We start from the raw sequence: 13,062 nt of genomic DNA, 5'->3' as shown, positions 1-13,062 counted from the left end.
GTTTTTCAGAGCTCTGCCCGACAAGACGGTGACTTTCAAAGGGGACGCGTGCATTGGTGGCAAGAAGTGCAAGCAAAGGATAACTGTGCTTCTTGCTGCCGATATGACTGGCACGGAGCGCTTGCCACTACTTGTCGTCGGGAAAGCGCTTAAGCCACGTTGTTTTAAGAACGTCACAAGCCTTCCTGTCGAGTACACAGCGAACAGGAAGACATGGATGACATCAGACATTTTTCGCGGCTGGCTGCAGCAGCTGGACCGACACTTCACGTCGAACGACCGCAAGATAACTATGGTTGTTGACAACTGCAGTGCCCATAACTGTACAGTCGAACTGAAGAGCATCAAAGTAGTTTTTTTGCCGCCCAACACTACGTCTGCTCTTCAGCCGATGGACCAGGGTATCATTCACTCCGTGAAGTCGAAGTACCGCAAGCACCTGCTAGAGCGAATGATCCTATGCTCAGAAGCTGGAAAGTTGTATCAAGTGGACTTACTCGGCGCAGTGCACATCATCGCCCACGTGTGGAAAAACACTCCGCCGCAAGTCATCGCCAACTGTTTTCGGCACAGCGGTTTTGTGAGGCCCGAGCATGCAGCAGTAGCTGACGATGGCATCGAGGAGGTGTCAGCCGAATCCACCGACGATGACTGCCCAACTTTCGATGCGGTCCTTCCCACAGATGTGACCTTTCAGGACTACATCGCGATTGATCATGGTGTCGCCACGAGTGGTCTCCTGACCGATCAAGAGATTATTAATGATGTCACAGGTGCCCATGAAGACCACGGTTCCGACGAAGAATCATGCGAGGAGATACAGCCGCGACTTCATCGCACCTAACGGGAAGCTTCGGAGGCGCTGTTAATATTAGAGGACGCTTGCCTGAACACTCCCGACAGCTTGCGTGCTGTTGGCCACTTGGAACAGTTCAGAAAAAATTGTGATGTCAGCCGGAATCTGTGCGAAAACGCAGACAATTGTAAAATACTTCAACAAGTAAAGGTATGCTTCTGCAGCTTGATTTCAAATGTTGTTTTCCCTGTTCATTCGTTAATTTGACATTCGGTTAATTCGGACAGTTTTTCAGGTCCCTTGAAATCTGAATTAACGAGCTTTTACTGTATACCTTAATAATGAATTTTCAGACACGTCTTAATTTCCTGTTAGGTACAATTTTGTTATAATGAGGTTTGAGTGATAACTATCCTGATACCTTGAGTGTATGTTGCTAAAAGCAAGCAGTCTAATTATAACTAATTTTAAGATGAAGAATTGGAAGAAGAAGGCACATGCCGGCCAAGTTATTGCATCACATGCGCTAGGTGCAGCTATAGAGGGTGTTCACGATGACGATTGTTTCTGGTCACCCATTCGGTCGTCCCTCTGTCTCGTAAAATGAATCCCTATATATAAATCAAGCAAATGAACAAAACAAAATAAGTCTTCTTGGTTGTTATGGCTTTTGAACCCAAACCCAGCCCCACCGCAGTGGTCTAGTGGCTAAGGTACTCGGCTGCTGACCCGCAGGTCGCTGGATCGAATCTCAGCTGCGGCGGCTGCATTTTGGATAGAGGCAGAAATGCTGTAGGCCCGAGTGCTCAGATTTGAATGCACGTAAAAGAACCCCAGGTGGTCGAAATTTCCGGAGCCCTCCACTACGACGTCTTTCTTAATCATATGGTGGTCTTGGGACGTTAAACCCCACATATCAGTCATCGAACCCAAACCCAATAGGTTTTGAATGAAGTGTTTCAGTCACCGTGCTAAGCAAATATGCTTGCAAAATGTGAATATACTTCTTGTTCTGCACCACACCCGTGGCAACGAAAGTCTGCGGTGCCCTACTGCTGATCCCCAGGTCGCAGGATCGAATCTCAGCTGTGGTGACTGCTATTTCGAAGGACGGGAAAATGCTTGAGGCCTGTGTGCTTAGAAATAGGTGCGAGAACCCCTGGTGGCCATGATTTCCGGAGCCCTCCACCAAGACACCTCTGATGATCATATCTTAGTTTCGAGGCGTTAAAAACCTGAAAAATTATTAGTTATATTGTCTTGCACCCCATGTACTCATGATTCATAAGGAACATTTAACTTTTTGACTATTTAAAGCCACTGTCATGTTTATAGTCAAATGATACGCCTTCCTTTCGGCCACGCTGCAAAGATTGAAAAATGCCACGTCAATACCAGCTGGAAAGAATGTTGTACAGGGAAAGTCACAACCTAGAGTAAAACACTTTTCTCTCATCACTTAAACAGTCGCCAAAAGAGGTTTTGTGTGGATCTTTCACCTTGCTCAGCTGGCTTGTCGATTTCCTGACTTTGCTTTCTGTTTCTTTCAGCACTTCTGAACATACCCCCAGCACAATTCAAACTCGTCTTAGACTCAATCATCTGGGCTTTCAAGCATACCATGAGGAATGTGGCCGACGTTGGTAAGCATGTGCCAGGCTTGGCAGCAATATAGTTACAGCAATTAAATTACTCTTTGCTGCTATGAGTAACGTGATCAATTACTTTTGTAGGCTGGTCGTTTGATGATGGAACAAGTTGCTTGAAGTGAGTGATTAAGGAAAAATGACAGAATGTTTCATCTCCACTCCCTTTATGGTTTAAAAATTGACAAATTGGGGAATAGAAAATAGCCAAGCTAATTAGAGGGCCCAACTTCAATCTCTGAGATTTAAATTTGCTCGGTCTCATAGATTCAAGTTTTGGACACACCGGATTTGCGAGGCATTTGAGAGTTTTTTTTTTTATTTTAACTTTCACATCCATGTAACAAAAAACTTCGCAAACACTTGTTTGGTCCCATAGCCTAACTGGCTAGTAGAGGGACCAATTGTGTGACATACCTACATACTTGCGCAAGCGGTTACACAGCGACAAAGGACATCAACCTGGATACAATGTTTAAAACAGAAAAAAGCAAAAAACATGATTGAACTATACAAAGAAAGTGCACTAACCAGTTGAATTGTTGAATCGTATTACATACCACTGTACATGCTTGTATAATTGTAGTCTTCTATTTTTTATTGTATGATATTGCCAGTTGAAGTTTGTATTTGCCCTATAGACATTGTATAACCTGTATATATTATATGACATTGTACTTGCCATTTGTTCATGACTAACTTCATGTACCACCCTGCTAAAATCACCAAAGGTGATTGCAGTATCTGTAAATAAATAAATAATAATAAATAAAGAAACATAGCGCAGAACATAGCTACTTATAGCACAGAATAATAATAGCACTAGAGTAATACTAATACTAATAATAATAATAATAATAAAAATACTAAATGACTATGCAGACGTATTATTTAGAAAGTTTGCATGAAGTGCATGCTTCATGGCCAATGAAAAATTTCTAGCCTCTTTCACATCAGTCAGTATCGCATTCCATATGAGAGCGCCGTGAAATTCTATGAGCCTTCGACCGTAGGCATTTCTGGCTACTGGTAAATTAAAACAGTGATTCACTGCAGCTCTTGTACAGCGCGCGGGTAACGTAAAGGTGCTTAATGGGAATGGGTCATCACGTTTTATTATCCCATGCACTATATCAGCAACACTAGACACGTGAACAGAGTCCAGTGGAAGTACACGCATCATTTGAAACAGTGGTTTTGCAGTATCCAGTTGCCTTGATTATTGGTGGCGGTGGGGATTCGGTCCATTCTGATGTTCGCCTGGCGGTTTGTGCAGGTCTGCAAATACTGTACCAGCTTCTCCAAAACATAGGCCAAGAAGACGTGGCGTCGCAAAGCTTCTACCAGACGTACTACACCGACATCATGCAGCACCTCTTCTCCGTGGTCACGGACACATCTCATACGGCCGGTACGTACGTTCGCTTTTCAGGGGACTCTCCTGCGGTGAGAGCGTTTTAGTTAGAGCGGGTAAATCTTTTTTCCAAGTGCAGGTGATATGTCTATGGCAGGCCGTCACCAAAGTTTCAGTTTCATTTGCCCTTGTTTGATAATCAATAGGCTGTCTGAATCAGGTTCGTTACCGATACATCTGGTAACATACTTCATCGATTGCAGCAGTTTGCCCTGTGTACGTGCTGTTTTACGGCAGTGTCGCCTGTCCTGAATCAGCTGGATGGCACATCTTGAATTGCTATTTTGTAGTGCTGCTTGACTAGGCAAAATTCTCTGACGGTGAGCAAAAGGTCTTGCAAGGGACCCCTGACCGACCTCCCTGTTTTTTGTCGTGCACAGTTATTACTAAATGTGGAAGTCCGTGCAATCATGACAGTAAGACGAACAAGGACACTATGTGGGACAGTTGATTTCTCTTGTTTATCTACCAGTTCTCTGCAAGAAATTGGCGGTGCAGCCACGAATTCAGTTCAGCCACTGCTTTATGGCGTTGTTGTTTTCTCTTAGCGTGTTCTCAAGCCGAAGCCATGCTCACCCTTCCTCTGTTGCAGGCCTGTCGATGCAGGCATCCATCCTGGCCTACATGTTCAGCATAGTGGAGGCGAACAAGGTCACGGTGCCCCTCAACCCAACAATGCAAGCCAACGGCATCACCAACGTGGTCTATGTGCAGGACTTTGTGGCAAACCTGTTGAAGACTGCGTTCAGCCACCTCTCTGAGTGAGTCGCCCTTTTTATTATCAGTCTGTTGAACAAGTGCGTTTCTTTAGTACAGTGCACAAAAATACACAAGTTAGACCCATAGCTATAGCCTAGTGGGGGTGTATAATAAAATATGCTAAAACCTTGATATAATGAACCCAAGTTTAACAAAATATCGATTATAAGGAAGTAAGTGAAAAATAGTCTTTCTATATGCAGTGTTAGAAATATACCTTTATAACGAATTTCCAGATATAACAAACTTCTTTTTTTATGGGGGGTAACTTCTTTATAATGATGTTTGAGTGTATGTAATTACATGAACGCATTTAGAAAACAAACATTACATAAGAGGTCCCTCCTAATGTGTGAAAAGAAGCTGTGAATTTGTGTGAAGTAAGGGTGAAAAGGAATGTGTTCATGATATAATACCATTACCACGTTGTTAAGCATTGTTACATACATGTGAACTGCGTCTACACTACAACAGAAACATAAACGCAGATCCTTGTATACTCGCATGTGTTACAGGAAAAGTGGCTTATATGTTAAAGAACAAAAAGAAAGAAAACCTGGCTGTAGCTGATGTTTGATGCTATTTTTTTCTTACTGCAGCGCACAAGTGAAGATCACTGTTCAGGGTTTCTTCAACCTTAATCAGGACATTCAGGCTTTCAAGGAACACCTGAGGGACTTCCTCGTCCAAATAAGGGTGAGTCTGTGCAGAGAATTGAACACTAGGTCATTTCTCTGCTGCTTTGTGGGTACTTGGGGTTAACACCTGTGCTACGTAAGCACAAGAAATTGCATTTAGAAGTTGAGGGGCAAGTTTTTATAGAAAGTGAAAGCCAATTTTTGTGTTGCATGTTTTCCTTTGCAACAAGGAAATCTTGTCAGTCAGCGTGTCTGATCACGAAATGGTAACAAAGAAAATGGCACTGAAGATATTTGTCACAGTTGTTATATCCCTAGCACCGATGAAGTGATACACACAACACATGTTGCAAACAGTGGTAGGCAAATGCGATGACGATTATGAGCTGGCAAACAAGTAGGGTTATGTCTTCATGAAGCCCGTGTTATTGTAGATCATTGTCTGCACACTACACTTAGCCATGTGCGCATGCTCTTGCGCTCGCTGTCATAACGGAAGCAGAGGGTAACCGTTCGGCGTCGCCTTACGCAGGAGTACACCGGCGAGGACGACAGTGACCTGTTCCTCGAAGAGCGGGAAGCGGCGCTGCGGCAGGCGGAGGAAGAGAAGCGCAAGATCCGCATGCTCGTCCCTGGAATCCTCAACCCACACGAGATTCCCGAGGAGATGCAGGACTGAGCCGCCCCTGTATTTATGTAGAGCTCTTGGCCTTTTTCCTTCTTTCCCCCCCTCTTCTACACACCGTCCTTTCCTCGGCTCACAAGTTCCTGTTTCTGCTTGCCCTCTCTTCTTTATTACCCCACGCGTCGTCCTCTGGAGAGACAGCAACTCCTTGTTCCTCTTCATCCTCCCATGTCTTCCTACTTTTTTGCCACAAAAGCTCGTCGCACCCGCCGCACATCATTGTTTCACCTTTCTTCTTTTTCTTCCCTTTGCACGCGCACTTTTCTGGTGCAGTACTCACGTTGAGACTATCGATGGTTTTACTAGGCACTTTTTGCTTCCTAAATTATGCGTGCCCCCCCCCCCCCCCCTCTTTCTGTGTCGGGCACCATGCGTCTTTCCTCCCCATCATACCACTTCTGCAGGCACTCACACAGGCAAACGAAGGCACGGCGTACGATCTGCTGTGTGCTGTGCATATGCCACACACCGTTGTCGCTGCTGCAAAGTGTCGCCGACAGAACGCACCACGAACTTGCGAGCAAGCCGACATCTCTGATCCAGCAGTTGCACTGCTGTTTTCGTAAACCCACGGGCTGGCCGCAGCTGATTGCACTTGCCCGCACAGAACTCTTAACGGGGACGACCCTCTAGCTTCTCTCGGTACGTTCTGCCGGTACACAAGTGCGAGGCATCTTTTTTTTTTTTTTTTTTTTTTTGAGCCCAGCTTTTTTAGAAGCTTGATGCAAAGAACAGCCGGAACATTGCGAATGTTTATAGAGTCGCGACTGCGGGACTCGGGGACAGTAGTAGCGGACAGATCTAGAGAATGTCGTCGTAGGAACAGAATGGGGGAGGAACGGCGGTCTATTGCCCCTTTGTGGTGGACGCTGCGAATGCACATTGCTGACTTTTTTAAAGTTCTGTTCTTTCTAATTGCCGGTTGTTCGGTCGCCGCATTCGTCCGGCGGAGAGGCCCGACTTCCACGCATGGCTGTGTGTGTGTGTGTGTGCGAGTGGTGGCGGTGCGTGGTTTGTGTGATTGGTGCCTGCACGGTCTCGGCGGCAAAGGCTTCCTGGATTCGTCGTCTTCAACGACACCATCGACTGCACCTCGCAAGCCAACGAAGTGTGCCACCACGTCTGCTTGGGAGGAATAGGACAAAGAGGAGCGCATTGTCGGCGTTGAAGCGAGGCGTGATACACAAGTCTGAAGTTTGCGTCTTGGTACTTCTTTCTTGCCTGTCTTTTTTTTTTTTACGGGTACCAGCAACGACACCTATGAAACGTTGTTGGTACTGACATGCATTTTTACAATATTGCCCTTGTGGGGCAGCGTTCTACTGTATGCTGACGTCTTTTTTCATTGTTTCCCCTCCTTTCGTCTTGAATGTGCTAGATATTTCCAAGCTATTTCGCTGTGCTTTGTGCATATCCCCTTTCCCTTCCCCACGTGTCGGGCATTTCAGAAGGTTTGTCGCGTGTCTCTGTTTTCTTGAGTTTTCTCCGTGTCTTCTGTTTGTGCAGGTTTCACCTATTTATTTTGGAACAACTCTTCGTTTAACTCTGTCGTTAGAGTCAGCTGAAGTCAGTCACACAGCTCTGATATCCTTATATATATATTTTTTCTTTTTGATCGCATATTTGTAAAAAGAAAAGTTTTCTTTGTCTCGCATTCTTCAAGCGCACTGCAGTTTGCGTCTGAAATTATTATTATTTTTTCGTTTTGGTTTTTGAAAGTTTCGAACAGCGACGCCTATGGTTGTGCTGCAGTTTTGTTTAGTTAAGACTTCAGTGTTTGCTCTGGTGGGAAGAACTCTGCGAAGATCGAGGGGAAACCTCACAAGACAAGGAGAAGGCTTCGCTTTTGTCGTCGGTACCCAGTTTTCCATTCGCTGGAAGATCGACAGCAAGGCGGCATCGTTGCGAAGAGATCGGGAGGTCTTCGGTCAATGGGGAAGACTCTTCGGCAGGCGCAGCTTCGACAAGATGGACTTGGACAAAGGCAACGGAGCGAGCATTTTTTTACACGTCCGTCACCCTTCATGCGAAGCGGATGAGAACAGAACGCCCGTGTGAATGTGTGTGTGGAGAGGCGGCATTGGGCGGATTTTTTTGCACATGCCAGTGTGTGTGAGCGTGTGCGTGCTTCACATTTTTTTTCTTCCCATTTTTTTTTCTTTCCTTCCAACGACGATGGAACCTGTTTCGAAAAAGAAAAAGCTAAATGGAGAAAATGAAAGAAAAAAAAAAGAACTGATGTGTGCGTGTTTCAAATCCTCGGAAGAAGCGTGGTTGGTTTTTTGTGCATTTGGTGTGCTTGATTGGACAGATATAAAACGATCATTTGTGAGATTAAAAGCACTTGGATGTATGTGTTCGAAGCAGTTTGTATCTGTTCCGTCGAAGGATGCATCTTTTTTTTTCTTGTTTTCATTTCGCTATTGTAGATGATTGGAGAGCTAAGATAAAAAGGAAACTGTTGTTTTCTGAAAGAATGAATAAATGAGCGTTTTTACATAGTTCTCACAGTGCGATGCCTGTTATTCATGTGCATGCCAAGAAGTCCGACATGAAGGTGTCAACATGATAAACTACTGCTTAGCGTTTTGTTGTCGCGAAGCTTTGAGCACATTTAACACTTTGTTGAACCTGCAAACCTTGCATTTGGTGCCCCCCAGCAATGGCTTCTTTACTGCCGAGGCAGCTTAACTCCTGTGAAGGTGACTGTCGCACAATAGTTTTGATCAACCGTTAACCTGACTGGACGAAAGTGAGAGGTGATGTGTTCATTAATATGAAGTCGGACGTGCAAGTTGAGCATTGTTGAGCAAATGCGTTGAAACGGGTCGGCACTTGAATTGCACGCTTGTTCAAGAAAAAGGAAATCAATGGCTATTTCAACTGTTCAATAAGCGGTCCTACCTCTAGTTAGCAAGACATTGTGTTGGATTTTTTTTTTTATTTATAAATAGTGCAGGCCCTACTCTGGCTCAAGCAGCAGTGGGAGCATCATTAAACACAAACAATACTAACAATATTAATTTCAGCGGTCGTCAACTTAGTGGTGGAGTAAACGTAAACTACAATAAAAAATAAATATTAGTAAACATGCTTTGCAATCCCAAACACACATTATAACGGTGATAAAACATGCACATGCAACTCAACACATAAGGTAAATCGTACACAATACATAAAAAAAAGAACGTGGGAAGCATCTGCCAAAATAGCTGTTCAGCATAAACATAACTTTTTACTTGTCGAACGAAAGGTTATTTGCCTTGAGGCCTGTGGTTTTCTAACTGCAGTTATATTGTGGGGCATAGTTCCAAATGATGGAAATTGGTGGTTTTTACACTACTATTTTGCAAACTGAGCAGTGGATTTACATATTTATCAAGCAAATGAAGATGCATTGGTGTAATAGACACCTGTTCCATTGTATCTGTGATACTTTTGATAGTTCCGCATCCAAATAGTTCGTACATCTTTTCCAGTCCTGTATAATATGAATTAGTGAATTTTTACTGTACTAAAATTTTTGTTATAACCATATTTTCATATTTTGTATCTATGACAAGACTGTTCATTTGCTTCATTGTAACTAATAGTAATAGTTTGTTATATTAAGGTTTGTATATATTTATACAGAGTTTTCATTCGAATATGGTAGCTTTTCTCGACCACATTTAACTTGAACAAGACTTGCAAGACAAGACAATGCTACATTCAAGACAAGAACAAAAAGTTGCACATGTCACAGAGACATCTGAAATTGCATGATAAGTGTGGAAAATGAGTTATTTTCTCAAGTGATATTCAGTTTCGAAGCACCTCTATCAAACATGCACGCAGTGACGAGAGAATGCAGATATGTTTTGAAACAAATGTGGCTTAGCTTTGCTGTACGAGTAGCTGCGAGTGATGCAAATAGCTAGACGTACACCTGCTCCAAGTCTTTTTAAGTTTGCTCGTGCATCCCATAGGGAGTTCTGCGAGTGTTTATGAAACCTGAATTCAAGATGAATGTTTCTGATGGCATTTTAGATCGTAACTACTGTGAAAATTAGTTATTTTGTGTAAACCTTGCAAACGAAGTGTGTGCAGCTCCTTTTGGTCGCACGTACAGTCGGCAGGTGCCCACTGTTTTTAAGCAGAGGTTCAATTCATGCAGAGTTCTTATTCCCTGGTAAACACAACTAGCAAAAACAAGTAGTGTGTACAAGCATGTACAAATCCCCTCAAAGTGCTAAAACAAGGCATCGAAAAGCTGATGCCGTAGCCCTTCCAGGAGTTAGTGACATGACTGTGCCTCATAACTATAGGCAAGCCCGTACCAGGCAAAAGCAGGTCAGTGATACGGAGTTCAACTGGACAGTTATTTGTCCTAGGGTACGTCCACATGGCGCGAAGAACGAAGTCGCACTTAATTTCACCCTAGAGAAAAAAGTCACTGTATGGGAGTCATGCTTCCGACGCCATCCACGAGGATTGCTAGCATTGAGGTCACCATTTTGAAGGTTCACGCTCTTGTTGCACATGCAAGAAACTTGCTGCATGCATTGTGTCCATGATCCGTACAGTTACTTGAAGGACTAGAGACCTCTTGCCCACCGATGCAGAGACCACAAGTACGGACGAACTTTGAAATAGTATTGCCATTTGGTAGATCAAGGCTCTGTGCTAATCCGATTAAACAACAGTATGTTTTGAAATTCTAACATACATATTACAAAGCATGCACTGATGCAATCAATGACCACCATGCAAGTTTACCAGCGTGCTTAGAAATGCCAGCATCTCCTTAAAATTTTACAGCGTTTACGAAGCTTACAATGGCTGGCAAGCAATGGCAGGGCTAGCTTCAGGTGAATTGACGAATTCCGCTAGTTCCAAGTGACTTGTACATACTCAATTTAGCTGTGAAATTGTGCATTTATATTAGTATTCACAAGCTGATGGTTAGTAGAGGTTTCTTTATTCAAGAAGTTGTATACATCCAGTGTACACATTGGTATATATGCGGAGTGGTTAAATGAACCCTGTGAAACGATATGCGATGCAGATAAGTCCCTCCAGTGATCCTTTGCAATGTGTAAAGTTCACAAACTGGACGCCTAGCAACGTTCACGCACCAAGTCCCTCCGTTAAGTAACAAGAGCGTTATCACAATCTTAAACAAGCTTTGTTCCGAGGATCAGCTACCAAGCTTGTTTGCTTCTTCAGTTACTGTGCTAGGTTCTTTAGACACTTCCACAGAGTCCACAGCTACTTCTTCGTTCACAGGCTCACGTTGTGCGTCAGCCATGTTGACCTCGACATTATTTTGTACCATTCTCGCGCAAACGATGGCGTTCTCCATGGCTCTTCTCCTCTTGTACGACATTTGGTTACGGATGAGTTTCTTTTGGTGCCTACAGCCTGCACATGGCCTATACGGTTCTATGTCCGCGAAGAGGATGCAGTCCTTGGAAAAGAACTTGCCGTTGAACGCCGGGCATGGGCGAGCTAACGGCTGTATACCCACGCCAGGACACAGGACAAGTTTGTCGATGCTGTCGATCAACTCTTCCGCAAGTTCGCGCGTGTTCAACTCTTGTTCGCACCAGATTTTGCCCCGCAAGTGCACTTCCGCCACAGCGGTGTCTTCGATACCTTGCAGAACTTGAATTCGGACCGACTTGACCATCACAACGCTAGCGTAAGGCTCGGCTGCGTCCTGTTCGCATTTTGCGTATAGACACAGGCCTTCGACGTCCTCCAGAGTCATTTCCGACCACCCCTTGGGAATTCGAAGCCTCGAAAATCCAAGCCTTTCGGCGGTCGTTTCGACGAACCCGTTCTGCGGGCTATCTGGCCCACAATTAGGAGCGCCCGATGACGCTGTTGGTGTTGGAGCACACGCGTCTTCCGTTTTAGTGTCCTCTTGCCTCTTTGAGGGCTTCGGGAGAACCTGATCGCAGAGGTTTCGCTCCTTTCGTTTCTTCGGCAGTTTCTTGGTGTAGTACTTGGGCGCCTCGGGAAATATGGTGGGGATGGCGTCTTTCGAGAGTAGTGGTCGCTCCCGGGGCATCTCGACGATTTCGCCTCCGATTTTCGTCCTGAACGAGCGCTCGATGAAGCGCTCGTCGAAGTGACGCTCGCAAACGACGCACGCTTTGTCGAAGGGTCGCGTATTTTTCGGGATGTTGCGCGTCCAGGCTGCGCGCCGTTCGGGCTCGGTCGGCGCTTGGAACAGGGACCGCGGCTCCTTGTTCGACGTGTAGCCGCTCTTGCAGCCCGGCACGTAACAGCGATTGTCGCGTTTGTCGCGTGTTCTTCCAACGGTCGTCATAATCGTCATTCGACAGGCTTCGTAGTGACCTTCAGTCACCTTCTTTTAGGCGTGTCAAGAAGGGCTGGATAAATGAATGCCCTGAATTTCTCCAATGACACTGCAACAATACCAAGCGCTATAAATATTCACACTCTGTTAGCCCATCTCCCGCGCAAAACGCTGCTATGACGCTGGGCTGGCTTGCACCGGCTTGTAACCGACTGTAACTGACTCACAAACGCGACCGTCGTTGCTTGCTTAAATGAGAGAATTCGCTAAAGCTGGCAAAAAAGACTGAACTGCGACAATGACGTGACTGTTTTTTTTTTTTTAATTCCACAAAGCAAATGAGTGTTGAGACGACAAAAAGTTACAACTAATAAAATAAAGTATTACGAGGCTGTACATAATTATTCAGCGCTGCGTCAGTGTATGTGGAATGCAGTCAAATAAAACGGCAACACACTCTGCTGTGTTTATTCAACCGTCCTCTCCGCTGCACGAGGCAGCTGTATGGTGGCTAGAATTGGGAGGTGACGCCAACGGGAGCTCGGAGCCGCTCCTTCGTTTCGAGCAGCGCGGCGGTGGCGCTGTCGGCGGAATGGTGATGCTAGTTACGCGCGCGCGCCTTGAGCGCGCGGACCTTTCAAAGATGCTGTTGCTGAAGCATGATTCAGATAAATTGGCGATTCAGATAACTCACTGTGACGATGGCTGATAGAACGCCATTTCAAGCATTAAAAGAAATTGGCTGCCGCTGCAAGACTTCTGTGACGTTGAATCTGCGCAAATTAAAGCTTTCGTTCGCATATCCCTGCAGTGTTTT

At 44.9% G+C, this 13,062-nt stretch overlaps 1 protein-coding gene across 1 annotated transcript in view; it reads left to right on the top strand.

The window, feature by feature from the left end:
* emb (exportin-1 emb) overlaps window positions 1–6,247 on the top strand; it is a 41,113-nt gene extending 34,866 nt beyond the window's left edge. The window contains exons 18-22 of the mRNA XM_037416594.2: window positions 2,347–2,439; window positions 3,719–3,853; window positions 4,449–4,617; window positions 5,215–5,311; window positions 5,786–6,247. Coding sequence (XP_037272491.2) covers window positions 2,347–2,439; window positions 3,719–3,853; window positions 4,449–4,617; window positions 5,215–5,311; window positions 5,786–5,932 — 641 coding nt within the window. The 3' untranslated portion in view covers window positions 5,933–6,247. The remainder of the gene's footprint in view (window positions 1–2,346; window positions 2,440–3,718; window positions 3,854–4,448; window positions 4,618–5,214; window positions 5,312–5,785) is intronic.
* Window positions 6,248–13,062: the final 6,815 nt, after the last annotated feature.

This window comes from Rhipicephalus microplus, chromosome 8 (genome assembly GCF_043290135.1).
Source record: "Rhipicephalus microplus isolate Deutch F79 chromosome 8, USDA_Rmic, whole genome shotgun sequence".
NCBI classification, from domain to species: Eukaryota; Metazoa; Arthropoda; class Arachnida; order Ixodida; family Ixodidae; genus Rhipicephalus; species Rhipicephalus microplus.
The sequence above is the reverse complement of the archived record's forward strand: the minus strand, read 5'-3'. Positions and strand labels throughout refer to the sequence as shown.